The 18909-nt window shown below is 39.1% G+C and overlaps 2 protein-coding genes across 2 annotated transcripts in view; one reads left to right on the top strand and one right to left on the bottom strand.

The window, feature by feature from the left end:
• Window positions 1–18909, top strand: part of arf2a (ADP-ribosylation factor 2a) — a 114114-nt gene that overhangs the window by 64469 nt on the left and 30736 nt on the right. The gene's annotated exons all lie outside the window — the stretch shown is intronic.
• wnt9b (wingless-type MMTV integration site family, member 9B) lies at window positions 4880–18723 on the bottom strand. Its single transcript, XM_007229944.4, has 4 exons — window positions 18549–18723; window positions 15309–15562; window positions 12965–13230; window positions 4880–10183 (listed from the first exon to the last, which is right to left on the bottom strand). Exons 1-4 carry the CDS (start codon window positions 18638–18640, stop codon window positions 9710–9712), a joined length of 1086 nt encoding a protein of 361 aa, XP_007230006.2. The 5' UTR covers window positions 18641–18723; the 3' UTR covers window positions 4880–9709.

Below are 18909 nucleotides of genomic sequence, written 5' to 3'. Positions count from 1 at the left end.
TCAAATCTGGGATGAGGTTTTTGAGTTCCTTTGTGAACAGTGGCAATTCTAGGACTGTATAAGTAGGCTGTTCTAGTGGCTCCAAAGGCTAGGTAGGCTGTAGCATCAGAAATGACCCAAGATGAAGATTTAAAAGTGTATGAACATGTATGTGGTTTCATATGCAGTTCAAATTGGATCTCTGGATGTGAATGTCTATAATTTCCCATAGAGTTATCAAAGAAAGGTAGACATTTGCATATTTCTCAATCTATAGTGCATAATATTGTTAAAACATTCAACAAATTAGGAGGAATCCCCACTATCCTCCTCTTCTCTGTCCTCTCACTCTTCTGTTTCCCCTGTTTTCCCTTCCTTTAAATGCCCCAGGGGGCAGAAAATATTTTCTTAAATCATGCATCTGCCTATGTGCCTGTAGCTCAATGATATTTTACAGCTTGTCTTTAGATAGTGTACCCCCTGGTGAGAGATTGTTGAATGTTAGACATCGGTCGCTCAGCCTTTGTTTGGAGTTGTGTTGTAAACGACAAACATGTCTTGACATGGACTCTTAAAGAGTGGAATCATATCATCTTTAGCAGCAAATCCAGGTTCTGTTTGGAATCAGATGACAGTCATGTTAGAGTATGGAGGCCTTGTGGTGATCGTTTCATTCCTGCCTATGCTATGGAGTGAAAAACTGCCCCAACTGTTGCTGTGATGATCTTGGAAGCCATTGCATCTTGCAGTCACATGTGTTGTATCTCATGACAGAATTTCCAACTAGCATTTTTCAGCAAAATAATGTTCGCCCACACTTTGCAAATGTCTCCACCTGATAGCCTGACTTTCCTGGCCTGTTTGGTTGCCACATTTTCTCACCTATGAATGCCCAGGCCTAGCTGGGTACACATGATTCAAGTGGACATACATACTGTTTGCATATACACTCACTGGCCACTTTACTAAGTACAGTAATAAGTACCGGGTTGGACCTGCTTTTGCCTTCCGAGCTGCCTTAATTCTTTGTGGCATAGATTCTACAAGGTACTGGAAACATTCCTCTGAGAGTCTGGACCATATTGACATCATGCAAATCTCCCGTTTCACCACATCCCAAAGCTGCTGTATTGGATTGAGATTTGGTGACTGTCTGAGACCATTCAAGTACAGTACAGAACTCATAGTCATGTTTAAGAAACCAGTCTGAGATGATTCACGCTTTATGACATGGTGCATTATCCTGCTGGAAGTAGCATCAGAAGATACACTGTGGTCATAAAGGGATGGACAGGGTCAGCAACAATACTCAGGTAGGTTGTAGCGTTGACACAATGCTTAATTGGTACTAATGGAAAATATCCCTCACACTATTTTAGCACCACCACCACCTGAACCAGGCTGAACTGTTGATACAGGGCAGGATGGATCCATGCTTTCATGTTGTTGACGCCAAATTCTGATCCTACCATCCAAATTTTGAAGCAGAAATTGAGACTCATCAGACCAGGTAACGTTTTTCCAATCTTTTATTATCCAATTTTGGTGAGCCTGTGCGAATTGTAGCCTCAGTTTCCTGTTCTTAGCTGAGAGGAGTTTCAGTGTGTGGTCTTCTGCTTCCGTAGCCCATTAGCCTCAAGGTTGGACGTGTTGTGCATTCAGAGATACTCTTCTGCAGACCTCGGTTGTAACAAGTGGATATTTGAGTTACTGTTGCTATTATATCAGCTTGAATCAGTCTGGTGATTCTCCTCTAACCTCTGACCTCTGGAATCAATAAGGTATTTGCGCCCACAGAACTGAATCCGCTCACTTGATATTTTCTCTTTTTCGGATCATTCTCTGTAAACCCTAGACATGGTTGTGCGTGAAAATCCCAGTAGATCAGCAGTTTCTCAAATACTCAGACCAGCTCGTTTGGCACCAACAACCATGTCACGTTTAAAATCACTTAAATTGCCTTTCTTCTCCATTCTGATGCTCGGATTGAACTGCAGCAGATTTCCTTGGCCATGTCTACATGCCTAAATGCATTGAGTTTCTGCCATGTGATTAGCTGATTTGACGTTTGCGTTAATGGGCAGTTGGACAGGTGTACCTAATAAAGTTGCCGGTGAATGTATATGTAGGATCCCATGTTCTGATATTGTAACAAAACAAATCTCTGTGTTCAAAATGCGTAAACACAATTTTAAAGCATTTAAAGCAAGTCTGCATAATAAATCACCTTTAACCACAAAGCAGCTACAAGTTATGCCAGTTGTCTCCTAGGCATGCATTCACCCCCCCCACATCCCACCCACTGCTCTCTCGTTCTCTCTCTCTTATAAAGGTAAATGGTGATAAACAGTCATTACTGGGGGGTCTGGTGTGTGGAGGTGCTCAGACAGTGAGAGTGTATGATAGTGCAGGTCCATTATAGTCATTACAGCTTTACAGAGACAGAGAGCATCGTGTTATTACTGTCATACACATCAAACAGCCACACACGCATTACGCACATACTCATATATTCCACACAGTGCACCACTGTATGGGAGGGTGTGTGCATGCTTTGTTTCGGAGGCATGGCAGCTAAGAGTAAATAAAGGAAAAAACGAGAGGCGTTATTAAACTCTTATTAAACTGTTTATTACTCTCAGACCTGCATCATTATCTTTATCTTTCATCACCGTTGTTATTATTATTATTGACAGAATCAGCAAATAGCACACTGGCTAGTCGATGAAGACGCACTTTACGACCAAACATTCCTGGGAGTTTGTACTCCCTTTGCTGTAGTAACAACTTCTGCTCTTCTACACTGTAAACCCAGTGTTCATTTAAGTTCTTTGAAAAATTTTATATTTCTAAACATCACTCAACTATTTTGAGTTAGCTGAATATTTGTGGGCACATAAATACATTCAAACATAAATCTTTTGAGTTGAACCAGCTTATAATTAATGAGTTTATTCTGTTGCCATTGGCAGCTTCTATTCAAATGGCTTCTGGCACTGCCTATTTGTATACTGTGTGTGTCCCCCATTTTCTGACACTCACCATCAGTGTGTAGTGATTCCCCCCGGGCTACCTTAGTTAAACTTGTAGATCATATATTATCTACTGTATGGTCTTGTTGGCTGTAAGAACAAGCATCATTTTCTGAGCCGCTACCTTTTTGTTGGCTGAGCGCTCAATAGTGTAGACTAATTTTTGTAAATTAATGATTTTAAGAAAATTAATTAATTTGAGGCAAAATGATTTGAATAGACCTAAAATATTTGTAAAATATATGTTTGATGACGCCAGCTCATCTCAGAAGTTTTGGATTGAGCACCATCATTCAAGAGAACATGGTTTCACTGCTCTACAGCTCAATGCGGGGGGAGAGAGGGTTGTTAAACCCCTCAAGGCAACTCTGTGGCCGCTCCAGAGCATACAGTTTTATTGGCAATGCTTTATTGTGGAACATTTACCATTTCAATGCCTGTGTCTTTTAGCTCAGTTGTGTTTTTATTAGTGGTGCCAATCGATAGAAAAATTAATCGGATTACTCACAACAAAATAATGTGATTAATCATGATTAATCACATCTTTTCTTCTTCTTAAAACCAAACATTAATAATGGGTATTTAAATCTAAATAAAAGAATAAGGGCCCCATTTTAGTGATCTATAGCGCACCGGTCAATTGTGCATTGCGCAGCTGGATTTAGGGCGTGTTGGTGTGTCTTTGGTATCGTGAGGGTGCAAAAAATACACCTTGCATGACTGTACTAATTCTCTTAATTAATCATTGGGTATAATGGGAAATAAAGCAAACAGTGTGTCACTTGCCATTCCCTTTAAGTGGCAGGTGTCCTCAGGTGCAGGCGCGTTTGTATCTTAACAGCGCTGTGCTTTGCACATCTCGGCAGAGGAAATGGACCTGCGCATTCACGCTGTAAAGGTACACCAACAGCTCATCTAAAGGTTCAGCAATTCTTTATTCTGTTTATTGTTGAGTTAAAAGTCTGGTTTGTGCTCTGCAGTGCATCCATGTGTGTGTTTAATGAGAAGGGGTGTATGCGTGCTGCACGCACCTATAGGAATGGACTCTGACGATTAATTGTTGTCTAGGTTCCTTTCAGTCAGCGGCGCACTTGTGTTTTCCGGAACACACATGAGACTGTGGATCGAGGAATACTAAATTCTCACACAACTTTGGAAATGGAATGTCTCTCCCATCTGGCACACACAATCAGACCTTGCTTAAACCTCACTCACAAGATACCACCTCAGAACTTATACAGGTGTGGTCCATCTCCTGAGGTAACAAACTTGGTACATTTTTGCACACTGCTATCCCATAACTTTTGAGATGTCAGTGTAAAATCAAGCAAAATAATTTCTTTGGCTTTTTCATATAAAATCTTTTGAAGTCTATGGCATTAACTAAAGTTTGTACTCTGTCAATAGCGCCAAGGAAATTTCTATTTAATTTTGCAGCATTCCTTTAAGGTTTTGATTGCATTCAGCCTCAGGGGCATTAGTGAGGCTTATGTATTTCTGATCCAGAGAGTCCTATTCTTTTGGCATTTCTTCTGTACAGTGTCTAGACAAGCTGTGTACATTTGCACATATACAGTGTGTAGCTGAATGCATTCATTAGTAGGAGTATCACCTTCAACTACATTATGTGTCCATCTAAATCTAAACTGGATTCAAATTCTCTTTCATTCCAGTGTGAACAGAGCTTTAGGCTTGGGATGTTGGTCACTGTACCCTTCCTCAGCAGTCTGAGCTCATTTTACTAAAACCACTGTCCCTCACGTGAGGAGCTCAGGACAGGTGCTCAACCATATATATATATATATATATATATATAGAGAGAGAGAGAGAGAGAGAGAAAAACACTGGAGCCAAAAAATACAACTCGGTTTCTACAAAGGTTTACATCATCTTTATTAGAGTCTGATACAGTAACTTTTAAATACGGGAGTACGCCACAAAAGAGGTAAAACAAAAGGTCATAAGGTCACCATACACCAGGTCAGAGACAATGCATATTAAGTTAGGATAAAAAGCTCTTGTTTTAAATATGAGAACGGAATATATCAACTTTTCTTTATTATTTGAATCCCCCCGTAAGCCAAGTGAGGTAGAGAAACACAAGATACCCCCAGGAAAAAGTGTGCCTTGCAAAACGTAAAAAAAAAAATATATACTGTCAAAAAGCCCCCTGACACAAAACTACTGCGTGGATCACTGATATTATACAATAAAATAAACACTGTATGTGTTTTAGATGGAGATCAGGGAGGGCTGGAGCTGGGATGTTCTGTGCTTTGGCTGTGGCTAAAGGTATTTGCATGTGTTCCCTCAATGAAACAAGCAATGGGTGTATCCCTTTGTCTACAACAACACAAACTCTCACTTACTGTACACACACTGTGTTACAAGATTGTGATTAAACCGGAAATGCTGCCTAACTGCTGATATTCAGAATATCTCTCTATCACTATTTAATTACAGGGTCAATATCAACATAACGTGCCTATTATGTCTATAGGATATAGTTGTTTAAATTTAATATAAACAGTAAATAAACACTGCCCAACAATACATTTTTCAAGATTGACTCAAAATTAACATATTATTATTACAAATATAGAGAAATGATAACTTTCATTGTAAAGAAGATTTTGCACATTTTATACAGTTTTCTTTGTCATGTCCATAGTGCTGCTTTGGTAGGGTTGTCCCATATCGTATCATAAATAATATAATGAAAAAATAATCGAGCGATAATCTTGAAAAATCTATTTTGTAATCGTTTATCTGTTTGCTGAATTTACTTTTGATTGTGTGTATGCAATTAATAAATAATATGCTGCATTTTAGCTATGTGGTAGTAGATATTTGGTGTTACATTACTATATATATATAAACGTTCACAAATACTGTGCTAATATTTTAGGGCCATGTTGCCCACCCATACTGCCTGATAAAGTTGAATAATTCTTTAAACATATAAATAAAAATATTTTTCTTCTGACATCAGTGTAATCACAATCTATATTTGTGTAATCCCTTTATATTTATCACAGGTCAACCATGTTTTCCAAAAATGCCAATTTTGACTAAACGATCTAATGTTTCATTGCATGCATGACAGAAAATAAAAGTGATTGTCTTATAAATATGATGAAAAATGGATAGAATGAAAAATCTGAAGTCCAAAAGGCACAGTATTCTGATATTGACCCAATACATAATTAATACACCAGCACTTTAGGCCTTTAACAGTTTAATGAAACAAAAAGGCAAAGCTTAGAAGCAATTAAACCAATGCTTGCAAATGATTTATGGGTGTCTTTTATGAGTGTAATCAAACTGAAATGTAAAAATGTTACATGTAGCTTTTTAAAGTCTCCTTCAGAAGCTAACCGCTTGCTTTTAACGTCCCAGCTGCCTCAGTTCACTAACCATGACACTAGAAACTTGGACTTTCCTCAACTTGATTGATGTGGACAATTTTACTGGAGTTTCTCTTCCTGTCCAGGCAACACACACACACACTCACACACACACTTAGTATTGCACAAGTAGGCACACAGTCTCTCACATACTTGAGTCCGATAATGTTTAACTGTTGAAAATGCTTGCATATGAATTTTAATGCTTATGGGAAATATTAAAACAGCAGGGTTTCAGAGCTGGACTGCAGTAATGGGTCACCCAGTAGCACTTTAACCATGTGGTCGGATTCCAGTAATATTGTCCCACTGTCTGAGTATTTAATAAAGGAAAAACAAACAGTCAAATATATTAAATTGTTGCTGTCACACCGAACACATGTATCTCAAAAATGCCAACTTTTCTGGAGATCTTTCAATGGAATTATATTTTAAGGCATTCATTTTCTTTCTATTTCTATTGGTACATTTATTAGAGATTAAGACAAAAATAAGGATTAACAGCCAGATTCAAAATGTCAAAAAGTAAAAATACAAAATTCTTCTTTAAGATTTTAGGCATTAAGGCATTTTAGTTTATGTCAAAATATTAATAGAAAATAAAAAAAGCAACAAAAAATATTCTATTTGATTAATTTGGCGTATTTATATTGGTTAATACATTATTTTGACAATGTAAAGAACAACTGCGAACAACAAAGTTTTTGAGTGGCATCAATTATCTAAAATTTGTTGATGTCACACACAAAAAAAAAATCCAAACTGGCAATTTTACAAGTAACAAATGTGAAAGGACGGTGTTTCTATTGGTAAATTAATCCTGAACGCAAAAAATAAAGAACAATTAGCAAATTAAAAATATTAAAAAAGACAGAAAAGAAATGGCAATTTTACAGCAATAGATCAATGTAAAAAGAATTCAATGTAAAAAATATTTTGAAGCATTTCTATTTGACCTTTCATAATAAAATTTCACAAAAAAACTTCAAAAAATGACAAAAAGTTTAAAAAATGAAAAAAAAATGAAGAAACAACATTGTTTTTGTGCAACAACAATTATATATATATATGTTTTTTTTTTCAAAAGGACAAAAAAAACCTAAATCAGAGCTGCGTGACTAAGACTGGTTGGGCGGTCCGTGTTTGACCTTTGGAGTCCGGGGCAGAGAGAAACGCTGTGTTTCAGAAGAGTAAGAGCTGTTATTTTCTCTGATTGGTAATAGGGAAAATAAGGGGGTGGAATGAAGCCGTTTCAAAGACTTCACGGACATGAAAGGGGCTCAGATGAGAGCGAGTCGGGCCTGACGGAGGGAAAGTGAGGGTGATCGTTGTTCTGGGAAAAGGCACTCATTTGTCCTTGATGGGAAAGTGCAGCATAAAGACACGACAATAACTAGGCACATGTTTACAAACCTTACACAGCTGTAGGGATCATACACACAGACACACACACACACACACACACACCGACTAATAACACACTGTACTGGCCTGTGCATTCCACCACAGATGAGCCACTGGTCATAGCACTTTTAAACACTTAAGCATGATTAAATTGTTGCTGTCACGCAAAAACCTCCAGAAATCTTCAAAACATCAACTTTACTGGAGAAGGAATAACCTTTAAAACTTTAAATGTAAGTCAGTGGAAAAATATTTTATTCCAAGCCATTTTGGAGCATTTCTTTTGGTCTGTTCATCATGAAATTTATAAAAAACAATATATAAAACAGCTTAATTCACATCATATTAAAAAGTTTACATCCGTAAAAGTGAAGGTACAATGCATTTGTGTGACAATAGATAATAGCCATTCAAACGTTTTGCTAATTATTTGAACACATTGAAACCATGTAAAAACAAAAACAACTGAATTAAATTACAACAAAAAGTTTTTGAGTGACAGTAACAATATATATCATGGCTGTGGATTGAATGGCATTTTTACACCCACTGTCTCAAATCAATGCATCATTCCTCAATGAATTTTATACTATAAATATATACTATTTATTTACTAGGGAATGTTTAATTGTTTATGTGCTTATTTTTATTTTAGATTTTACTTTTCAGAGTACTAAAAATGCCTTTTGTTTACAATTAAAGACACAGGTCCAGAGCTTTCTCCCCCTCCGAGCAAATGATCTGCATAATATTCACAACTATAAGTGCTTCATAATTTCAGCATAATATCGGACCCTTATTGGACCCTTTGATTCTTGCAGCAAGACAGCTATGCAGGTAGACAGGCAGGTATGTAGGCAGACATACAGACATATAGACAGACAGGCTAATAAGTGTATCACTGTGGCACTGGCATGTCCTCCCTCAAAGTCCATGTCTTTAGGGTTTTTTTCAGAATGTCTAATCCATTCCAGCACCTACTGTAAGGTGCTGCGCCTGCAAAATGATTCATGTCTCCTCTGGAACCCATTGGAGCTTCCAGAAGGCCATTTCTTTCTGACCTGTGTGTTCAGCCAGCAGAAGCAGTGTTAAGAGGCAGTTGGTCTTGTTGAGACCTCTGTTAGTGGTTCTCCTCAACTTGAAGCAATCACGAGTGCAACTCCTTTTTCAAGGAGCATCTTGTCAGCCATGCCTTGGGGTCCTTGTTCAACGTTGCCCACACTTGTTTGAGAGGCCAGAGATTGGGAAACTTGATGCCACACCCCATTTTTTTGGTTTGCAAATGCGGATGACACTATTTGTTTTATTCCCTACCTTTTTTTCCATTTATCTTTGATCAAATGGCTTCCTAAGTTCGCCCAACTTACTTCTGCCTTGCGCTTGTTGTCTTCACCACGTTCTGTGTTTCTATCTACTCACTGTCCGTCATCCCCACATTCATCCCCACATCACCTTTCTACTTGTTCATCTTCTTGTAAGTCTCTCTACCTTTCTCTTTTCTTGATCCTTCTCTGGCTCTCTTGGCCATCTCTTTCCCTTTGTCCCTCTGTTGTCCTTTCTGATATCTGTTTCTGGCTTATTCACAATACAGTGGTTTTTGGAATGTGTCCAGAAAAATAGGGCTACGTCACAATCCCACAGCGCACTACAAAAAGTAGTCTACAAGCAATGCACCCTAACGGTAGTTGAATACTCATAATGCACTGCATCATATGAACCCATTTTGTCCCCTATATAAAAGTGTCCTATATGCAGGGAACCTGATAGTTCGATGGGGGTTATAGTGGTTAGGGATCATTTCAGTTCCCGGTAATTATGTTCTACATAGTTCTTCTGTTTATCCACTTTAGAGAACAGTGATAAGAGGACTGTTTTGAATGCAGCGTCTCAGTGCTTCTTGCAGGTATACACCTCCTCCTCCCGGAGGCAGGTCTGGCACTCCACGTGGCAGCACCAGCGGACCTGGCAGTTGCAGGACAGTGTGGTGAGGCGCAGGGCAGTGTTGTAGCCACGGCCACAACACAGGCTGCCGCAGCTTGTGTCTTTGGCACAGGGGCGTCCTGCCGTGCCAGGGGAGTAACGGGACGGCCGGCAGAAACTGGGCGACTCCTCCAAGAACACCAGGTCCGTTGGGCGGGCGCGGGGGCCTGCTCCATTTCCTTGTCGGCGAGGGCCAGCCAGTTCTGTCTCTCCAGTGGCGGCATTGGTGAGGCTGAGGACTCGCACGGCCGTGTCGTAGCGGAACTTGAGCAGACGGCCCGTGTCGTGGAACGGTGAGAGCTGCTTCCAGCACGTTCGTACGGCGCAAGAACCAGAGACACCGTGGCACTTGCAGGTTGTCTTTAGGCCACTCTTTACAGCCTGGGAGAGAGAGAGAGGTTTGTGAGTTCTTCTTAAAGCTGAGGTCATTTATTGACGTTAATGAAATGCAGGTATATCACAAACGGTCAAGGCAGTAGAAAAAATTGCCAGGAATTGAGCAATAAGGCCTGCTAAGAAAGTGAAAAACAGGAGGAGACTGTCAATGAGAGAAAAATGGGGACCTGGCAGCCTGATCAGACTGATTCATTAGCAAAGATCTTATCTTGGCTTCCTAGCTGACAGAAAGTTACTTTCCTGCAGGCTATGTGTGAGAGTGGGCGTTGGGAGGGGGTTAGTGTATTCCGGGATGGGGCGTGTGTTGGGTTAAGCCTTGAGCTATTGGTGGTGGGTGCATATGTTGGAGATGATGGATGCAGAAGGACTGTGCCGGTGCATTTCATTTACTTCTGACCTTCTGTCTTTCCTTCTATGTTCTTCGATCTCTTTGCACTGAGGAGCCTGATGAGGTAAATGTGCCTCTGTGCCACTAGACGCTAGCTTCACACTCTCTATCATCTGCAGATTTAAGCCCAATCTTTTCCTTAATTCATCCGAGCCAGTTTATGCTTGCTTTGCTTGTCTTTTTCCTGGGAAATGTAATCAGCACCAAGAATGTCCTCTTCTCTTACTGATAGCACTAATTAGGAAAAGTTGAAAAATTAACTTTACACAATTTTAACCTTACTCTCCAAGTGTAGTTGAGTCAGTCAGAAAAGACATGTTTTGGTTTTATAGTTTTTGCACAGCAGTACAATGAAATATATCCCCATTTAACCCATCTGTGGCTGTGATAGGAAGACTAACACTAATAAAACCACAGAGCAGTGAGCAGCTACGATAGCATTTCTTCAGCCTTTGTCCATGACAGCATGGTGACATGGTACACAGCAGGCATTTAAGCACAAAAGGCACATCAAGGACTGGGCTAGGTAATAAAAACACTACCTGGATAAGTAGAAGGAGGAGTTATTTTGTGTGTTGGCTTAACTGTGCTGGTAAAATCTGGTAAATGTTGAATGTTGTTTTTTAAAGTCAATGTTCTTTAGACTTATCACATTGCTATTAAAGATATGTCTCTTTATGGAACCAAAACTGATTCATCGTTATTTTTAAGAATGGGCAGTCAAAACCCACAAACACAACTTTAATATGCTGTCAAGAGTTTGTACCCGACTGGTTTGGGAAATACAGGGCCAGGAGAGGGTCTCATTAGCAATTCGGCGTGAGCTGAGGATGAGATTCTGGGGCGATATGGAAAAAGAGAAAGAGGGGGGCTATACAACAGTATTCCCCGCAAAGGTATGAGGTCCCCCTAGGGCCATCCAGGAGGGTTGGAATAGGAATGAAAGAACGAAAGGGAAGACAACAAGAACTCTTCAGCAAGCCACTTTAACTTGTTTTGGGCCCTTCAGACAAAAAGCAGAATCGGAGACTTCTCTAACTGTCATTCTATGTGCGGTGTTTCTCTCTCTCTCTCTCTCTCTCTCTCTCTCTCTCTCTCTATGTCTCTCTCTCTTTCTGTATATGTCTCTCGCTCTTTCCCTGAGGCTGCTTGTCTCCTGGTTACAAGTGAGTTGTGGAAGATGTTATGAGGATTTATGGAAGTCTTTTGAGTGCAGTGGCAGCAGTGCTCAGATCAGCCGTGCGGGAGGCATACACTATGTGGAAAAAATGCTCGTATATTACAGAGGTCTCTTCACGGTATAATCGTCCTGATGGGAGGCCTCTAATTTTCTGAGGGCCCCCGCAGCAAGCCTGGGCCAGAGGAAGAAACACCTGGCTCCAGAGAGCCGGCCGGTGCCTGCCTGCCTCACCCCACTCAGACAAGTCTCCTTGGGCTGCTGGCAGAGAGAGCCGCACCCTTCCGAACATGACTGAGAGCAGAGGAAGGGAAGGTGGGACGGAAGTTTTGCTTCGCTAAAAGTTCTCAACATCAGGTTGGACAGAGACAGGAAGGCCACCTAGGCTGCCTTTAAAATTTAAAAGCTAATAATCTCAGTAATACATGTGTATTACCTGTGAAACAGCACAGGTACCTTATTTTAAACAAGAATGTGTTGTTTTCTGAACATTTTGGTTAGACATGTGGTCGCTGCTTTCTCTGTGACACCAAATGTAGTCCTCATTTATTTGGTAGCACTTTAAAATAAGGATCACAAATAGCAGGACTTATCATAGTAATAAACTTTGGTTAAATTGTCACTAGTTAAGACATTAATAAATATTAACCAATTTTAATTGTACAAATGTTGTTACTAATGACGTGAGGCATTATTTAAAAAAAAATAAAAAGTAATAATATCATAATTACACTATAAAGAAAAGAAACTGTTTAGAAAACTCTTTTTACAAAAAAAAAAATTATGGGAACATGATGCATTAAGATTTTTTGTTATCTCAACAACTGCAGTGTTTGGCCCAATCCTGTTTCACTCCTCTGCCCGACCACTTAGCCCTACTATGCATGCCTAAGGGTAGGGGAAAGTGTTATAGGCACCCTCAAAAGCAAATTAGTCATTTACTAATTTGTTGCCACATTTTACTGGTAATTAATGTTCCCTTATTGTAAAGTGTTATTGACAGTAATGCTTATGTTTTTTCAGCAAATAAATGCTTACTGCCTAGGTTTTCTAAATGCATTATAGTGAAAATATGATATTTTAATGTTATTGCAACCATCACAATAAACCCCTTGTTCTAACATTTACAGTGTATGGTTTTGAACTGTCGATTCCTTTGCAGAGCAGAAGCACACATTGAGTTCAGGTCTGGTGCACTTACCCGGATGCCCACGTTGATGTTATGGGCATCGATCTGGGCCCGCAGGTCCTTGCTGACCCGCTTCTGCCCCAGGAACTTTTTGAGGAACTTGGTGCTGTACTTCACGTTGTCCCCGCACACCCCCCACTGCCACGCCTCACGCTGCTCTAGACCCGGAGAATCGTCACACGTGCAGCGCTCCATGCGCCCGGAGCTGCATGCTTTGGCCAGAGCATGCGAGAGGGCTGCTGAAGACACTGCCAGCAGGAAAGCCGTCTCCTTAAAGGCTGGAGGGGGAAAACAGCGTGAATTACTATAAAATCTTATTTCATTTGACTTTCCTTCTGCATGACACCATATTTAGTCTATTTACTTGCTATAGTGTCTATATTAAAGTGAAATACCGACAAAATTACTTGCTGTACTGCAGTTTTTGTATACTAATAATTAAATAGGCTAAATAAAAACATTCCTAAAATATAAAGTCTTAAAATCAATCTATCAATCAATCAACCTTGGAACTCATTAAAGGTTACTCTCATTTACAGTGTAGCTAAGCGTTATACAAACAAAAGGATTGATAGTGTAAATTTAATATTCAAAAATGTAGCAGGAAAATTAAGTTAGTTAAACTAAATTATAAAGATGATACATAAACAAATAAATAAAATTATAAAACTGTGCGATAGAGACTAATAAAATAAAAATATATAACAGTAAAACAATTATAACACATTAAGAGTAAACAAATAACTAAACAGATTAAAAAAAAGGAAAACTAAAAGAAAAAACTAAAACTAAAATGTAAGATCATAAAATAATAAATAAGAAGATTTACTTTAATTACTTAATTTCCCAATAACAAAAAAACTTTGAAAATGTAATTTTTCACAAATTTCCTTTTAGCAAGTAGATCAAAGCATACATTTCAGTCAGGATGCACAATGTACTCTATTTTATTTGATTATATTTTATGATCAATTTTATTTCAAAATTTATTGTATTTTATTATATTTTATCTTTGTGCTGAAACTCTTATTAATCGACTTTTAAAATAGTGTTATCTTGTCTTATTTTGTCTTATCTTGAATATTTGACAATACAATACAATTTTTGTAATAAGTTGAATGATCACAACTATTGCTAAAAAAAATTCAACCTATAGATTGACAAATTATGTCCAGATGACACAAGTCCAAAACGCTGCCAGGTCACGTTTAAAATTTTAAGACACATCAAGTGTCAATAATCAGTTCAGGAGTCAAAGCATAGTTACGCTGTTGTTGTTAAGAGAACAAACACTGGTAATTGAAGCTGTTTGTATAAAAGGGATGAAGGTTTAAATTGTTATGTTGTTCTTTTGAGGCTGGTCTATGTTTTCAGCCGTTTGCACCATACAAGCTTTAGGCACAGCAGGCCGATCCTCCACCTGACCTTTTAACGCTGTTGTTTGCTTACCCCGGAACCCATCGTTAGGGTGTATTTAGATCTAATTAATTGTTATTTTGACTAGAATTTTTTTTCTTCTTTGTCAGAGATGAAAGTCCGCACTCACGCCGCCCTCTTCCTCTCACAGCCGGGCTCGCTTCCACATTAGATAAAAATAGATCAAGAGGACTGCCAGGCCTCACGACCAGGGGCAGATTGCCCCACCCATATTTAAATTAAAACCACACCTCCTTAACTGGGGTTACCTAATATCTGTTCTGTGCTGATTGGGTACATATAAAATCATATATAAAATACTTAAAAACCTTCCTTTTAATATTTAATACTGTAGGCTAATCTTTACAAATTATTTGCTTAAAATGAAATAAATGTACATAAAATATTCAAATAAAATATCATATATAAATATAATATATACATATGTTTAGTATATACTGTCTGACAAAAACTCATTTTTTCTTTTTTCCTTTTAAAATTTGTGTTGTGTCCAAATTTGTGAAATGCTCCAAATGACTAGGAATAAATTCTTTATACACTCACTTCAATTTAAAACTAAAAAAGTTATTTCATCTTTTGTAAATGTGCTAATTTGTAGAGACAAAGTTTTGCAAGGACTCTGATAGAATATTTTGTCCTCTCCCAACTCAAGAATACTACTGCTTTAATGTAAAAGAAAAAAGGTACTGGGACTGCTGCTTTCATATGAACAGGTTTAAGCTAGCACACATTTTTAGGTCTTTATTAATAGAAGGCTTTAGATTTGCATTGCGTTTTTCAATTTCTGCATTTAATTTGTGAATGTTATTATCATATCCTTAATGAGGTTTGAGATTAAATCTTGCATTCGATTTACTTTATTTTTATTGATTTGTTAAACAGGATTATTCTTAATACTAGCTCTTAATTCAGTACTCACCTCTCTTCAGCAGGCTGCCCCTCCCGTCCAGGCTGCAGTTCCAGCGCTCGTTGCGGAACTGGTAGCGGCACTCCAGCAGGCTGAGGCGGACGGACTCACGTAGGGTCTCAGGCAGGCCGGGCTCCCTCCGGCACACTCGCTTCTGGCGGCGAGTGAGGCTCAACTGCTCACACTGCTTCACATGTGCTTTCCCGCCGGGGGGCTCCAAGGGATGAGGGCTGGGCAGGAAGAGAAGGGGCTCACGACCAGTGAGGCTGGAGAAACAAAGAAACATAACATCATCAAAGTTAAAACATTATACGCAATGTCCTAAAAACTATCTAGGCACCAAAATTTACGCATGTTCTGTATACACTCATCCTTAAAATATAGCAATGATTTTTTTATAAGGAAGAACACTAAAACAGATGTCTCTGCATAGAGTTGAGGTAGAGTTAGTAGAGGTTCCTAATGGTGTCCTGCAGATTTTACAAGTATGGGTGAAGTATTGAAAGCACATCCAATAGTATCTCACATAATTTTCATATATAAGCATTGTCCTGTTGGAATAGCGCACTGGTTGCAGGACCTTCATAATGTAACGTTGGGCTGTCAGAGTGCCTGTAATAAACTCCAAACCTCATCTTGCATTATACAAAATTGCACCCAACACCATAACACTAGGCCTACTGGATTTTCTCCTTTATAGGTTTTGGAACATCCCTGTGAGGATCTGACTGCATCCAGCAACAAGAGCATTATTGACCTTCACAACTCATGCAAGAATAATTTTGGATGGAACACCATCATTCCAGAGAACACAGCAGTTCCACTGTTTTACATCCCAATACTGGGGGGTCTTTGTACCCCTCTATCCCATGCTTGGCATTAGGCACAGTGCCAATAGGTTAAAATGTATCTGCACCAGGGAATAGGCAGTACAGCACATCTGCGTCTGTAAAATGAATGAAACTTAATGAAGCCAAATGCATTCATTAAAAAAGTGTCTACATTTTGACACAGTCTATCAGCACAGAAACTGCATTTAGCCTGCTTTTATTCTCCTTTTTCTGGAACAAATGTGGTCTAAAAAAAATTGGAGAACAATGATCACTAACTAAGCAGGTAAGCAAGTAGGTCCCCAGGTACACAAAACTCGGTAACCTGGCTCAATTACTACCCACCATTAGATGTAACCCAGAGTAGAAGTTGGTCAGTCCTGGTATTAGAAGTTAAAAAGCACCTCCGTTTTTGTGCACTTGGTGAATGATTTGCATGCATGTCATTTTGCTCACGTGTTTTGAATGCATGCTTGAATTTGACTAGCAGCATTTCTACAGAAGGTCAGCATAAATCTAAGCCACCAACTACGACACGGATTCCTCTATCACAATGGAAATATACTGGGGATACAGTGTGACAAATAATTTATTATTGAGTACAAGTTAAATTTAGAGTTCAACTGTAACTGGAGTGTTCCTATAGCTCCTAAATTTACTGATGGAAAATTAGCTTCATACACTATATGTCCAAATATTTGAATGCATTCAGCTTCTTTAAGTTGCACCCACTGCTGGAAACACACACACACAGCTTGTGTTGTCAATAGAACAGGATCCTCTTAAAAATATATATATATATATTTTTTGAACAATGTCCAATGCCTAGAGAGTCTAGAGAGTCTTAGCAACCCCCCAGAATTGAGCTGTGGAGCAATACTTGATGTGGGATGAGGTGAGGAGATGTGGGAATGAGGTGAGGAGTGTATTAAAAAAGTATAAAAACTTATCTAGACAGCACAATATCCAACAGTTACTCCAACGAAAGCAGGAAAAACTCTTTTTTTATACCCCTTATTTAAAAAGAATGAATGAGTAGGTGTCCAAATACCTTTGTCCATATCGTGTATGCAAACCCATGGAGGCATAGGAACTGTGTGGTGTCCTAGCTTATATTGTTATTAAATATTGATAGATAAATAGTCAAAATAGGGCTAGGAGAAATACTAGAAGTATTACATTTTCTAATTAATAGAATTATAGAGATTATCTCAAGACATGAAAAAAGGATGTGACAAGATAGTGTATAAATATTGTTGTATTGTTCACATCTAATTTATAACCGTTTTATTTATTAGAGTTTTATGTACTTTAACTAAAAAAGTGTTTGTTCTGTGGCCTCACTGTGGCAAAGAACCTTTTTTGGCATACTTAATATCTCAATATCTAAATACTATTACCACTGCTACACTTAAAGCCTAGATAAGTTAGTTGAATTTACTTAAATACTTCAATAAATCATTTACTTAAATGAATTAAAAAAATAAATAAATTAAAAAAATGAAGCAGTTCAGCTTGGTTTGATGGTTTGTCATCATCCATCTCATCATTTTTAAGAGAACTCTTATTTTTTTCCCAGAGCTGCATAATTTATGTATTTCAAATATATATAGAAAACAGAGTTATCATGCAAAGGAACTGATATAACAAAAAGAAAATCAGTTAAATTTTTAAGTTTTTTAGTAAACATTATTTAAAAAATCATCTTTAATTCAACTTATCCAGGCTTACGTAGTACTACTACTACTGCTAATAATAAAAATAATAACGAATATATCCAATGCTATATGGTTTCACAGACTGACCCAAACTTGTCCCAAACACCAATTCAGAAGCGTCTCTCCTCCTCACATTCCTGAGTGGTGGCTTTTCTAAAAATATCCAGTAAAATATCAATACTTCAGCATCCGTGACGCAGGAGAACCCTAAAGCACACATTAATCTAGGCAGTAATGTTCTGTGAAGGAAAGCCAGAGTAGGAGCTTAATGATGAGGTAGAGCTGCCAGAAACCAGCTGAGGGAACATCTGGGAAGAGCCTGCTGCACTTCCCTCTCTCTCTTCAGACCAGGAAAAAACAGCACTCTGACCAAATCTAAACACAACCGACAACGACAAGTGCGCAAACCACAGGGGCACGACTGTGTGGAGATCGTTTTCCCCTTTTCCATTTCAAATACACAATAATAATCCAGCAACCTCTCACAGACTGTTTTCTTTAAGTAAGGACTTGAAACCTGTGGTTAAAAGCGGTTAAAGGACACGTGCGTAATTACGCACAGAGTATCCAGGCTCCCCGCGCGTAACGGCATCCCAGAAACCGGACACGAACCCCCAAAAGTGACTAAAAGCCACCAGATCGACCCCTCTCACCCCCTCACCCATCTTACCCCCCTCTACATTCAGTCCAGCCCGGCTACTGACCCGAAATAAGCTGCTGCGTGCGCAAACAGCGCGCAGAGGGCGATGGTGAGCGGCAGCAGGCAGCAGGCGGTCCTCGGCAGCCCGGTGCGCATGGCGACGGCTCGGCGCTGCTCTTCATCGCGCTGCGTGCGTGTGTGGATGTGTGTAGGTGTATGTAGGTGTGTGAGCCAGGGAAGAAAACGCGCGTGGTATTAAAAAGGGGCGGGGAAGCGCGCGAAGAGGGGGCCGGACTCTTCTGGGACTCTTCTGCGCGCGAGGGAGAGAGAGTTATACCCAGTAGAGCAGACCGACCAATCACACATGACTTTTCAAGAGGACACGCCCACCAATCAGAGCAAAATCAGAACATACACACAAAAGA

The sequence above is a fragment of the Astyanax mexicanus genome, chromosome 19 (genome assembly GCF_023375975.1).
Source record: "Astyanax mexicanus isolate ESR-SI-001 chromosome 19, AstMex3_surface, whole genome shotgun sequence".
Classification (NCBI taxonomy): Eukaryota; Metazoa; Chordata; class Actinopteri; order Characiformes; family Acestrorhamphidae; genus Astyanax; species Astyanax mexicanus.
Note: the sequence above shows the minus strand (reverse complement) of the source record. Positions and strands in the feature narration are given on the sequence as shown.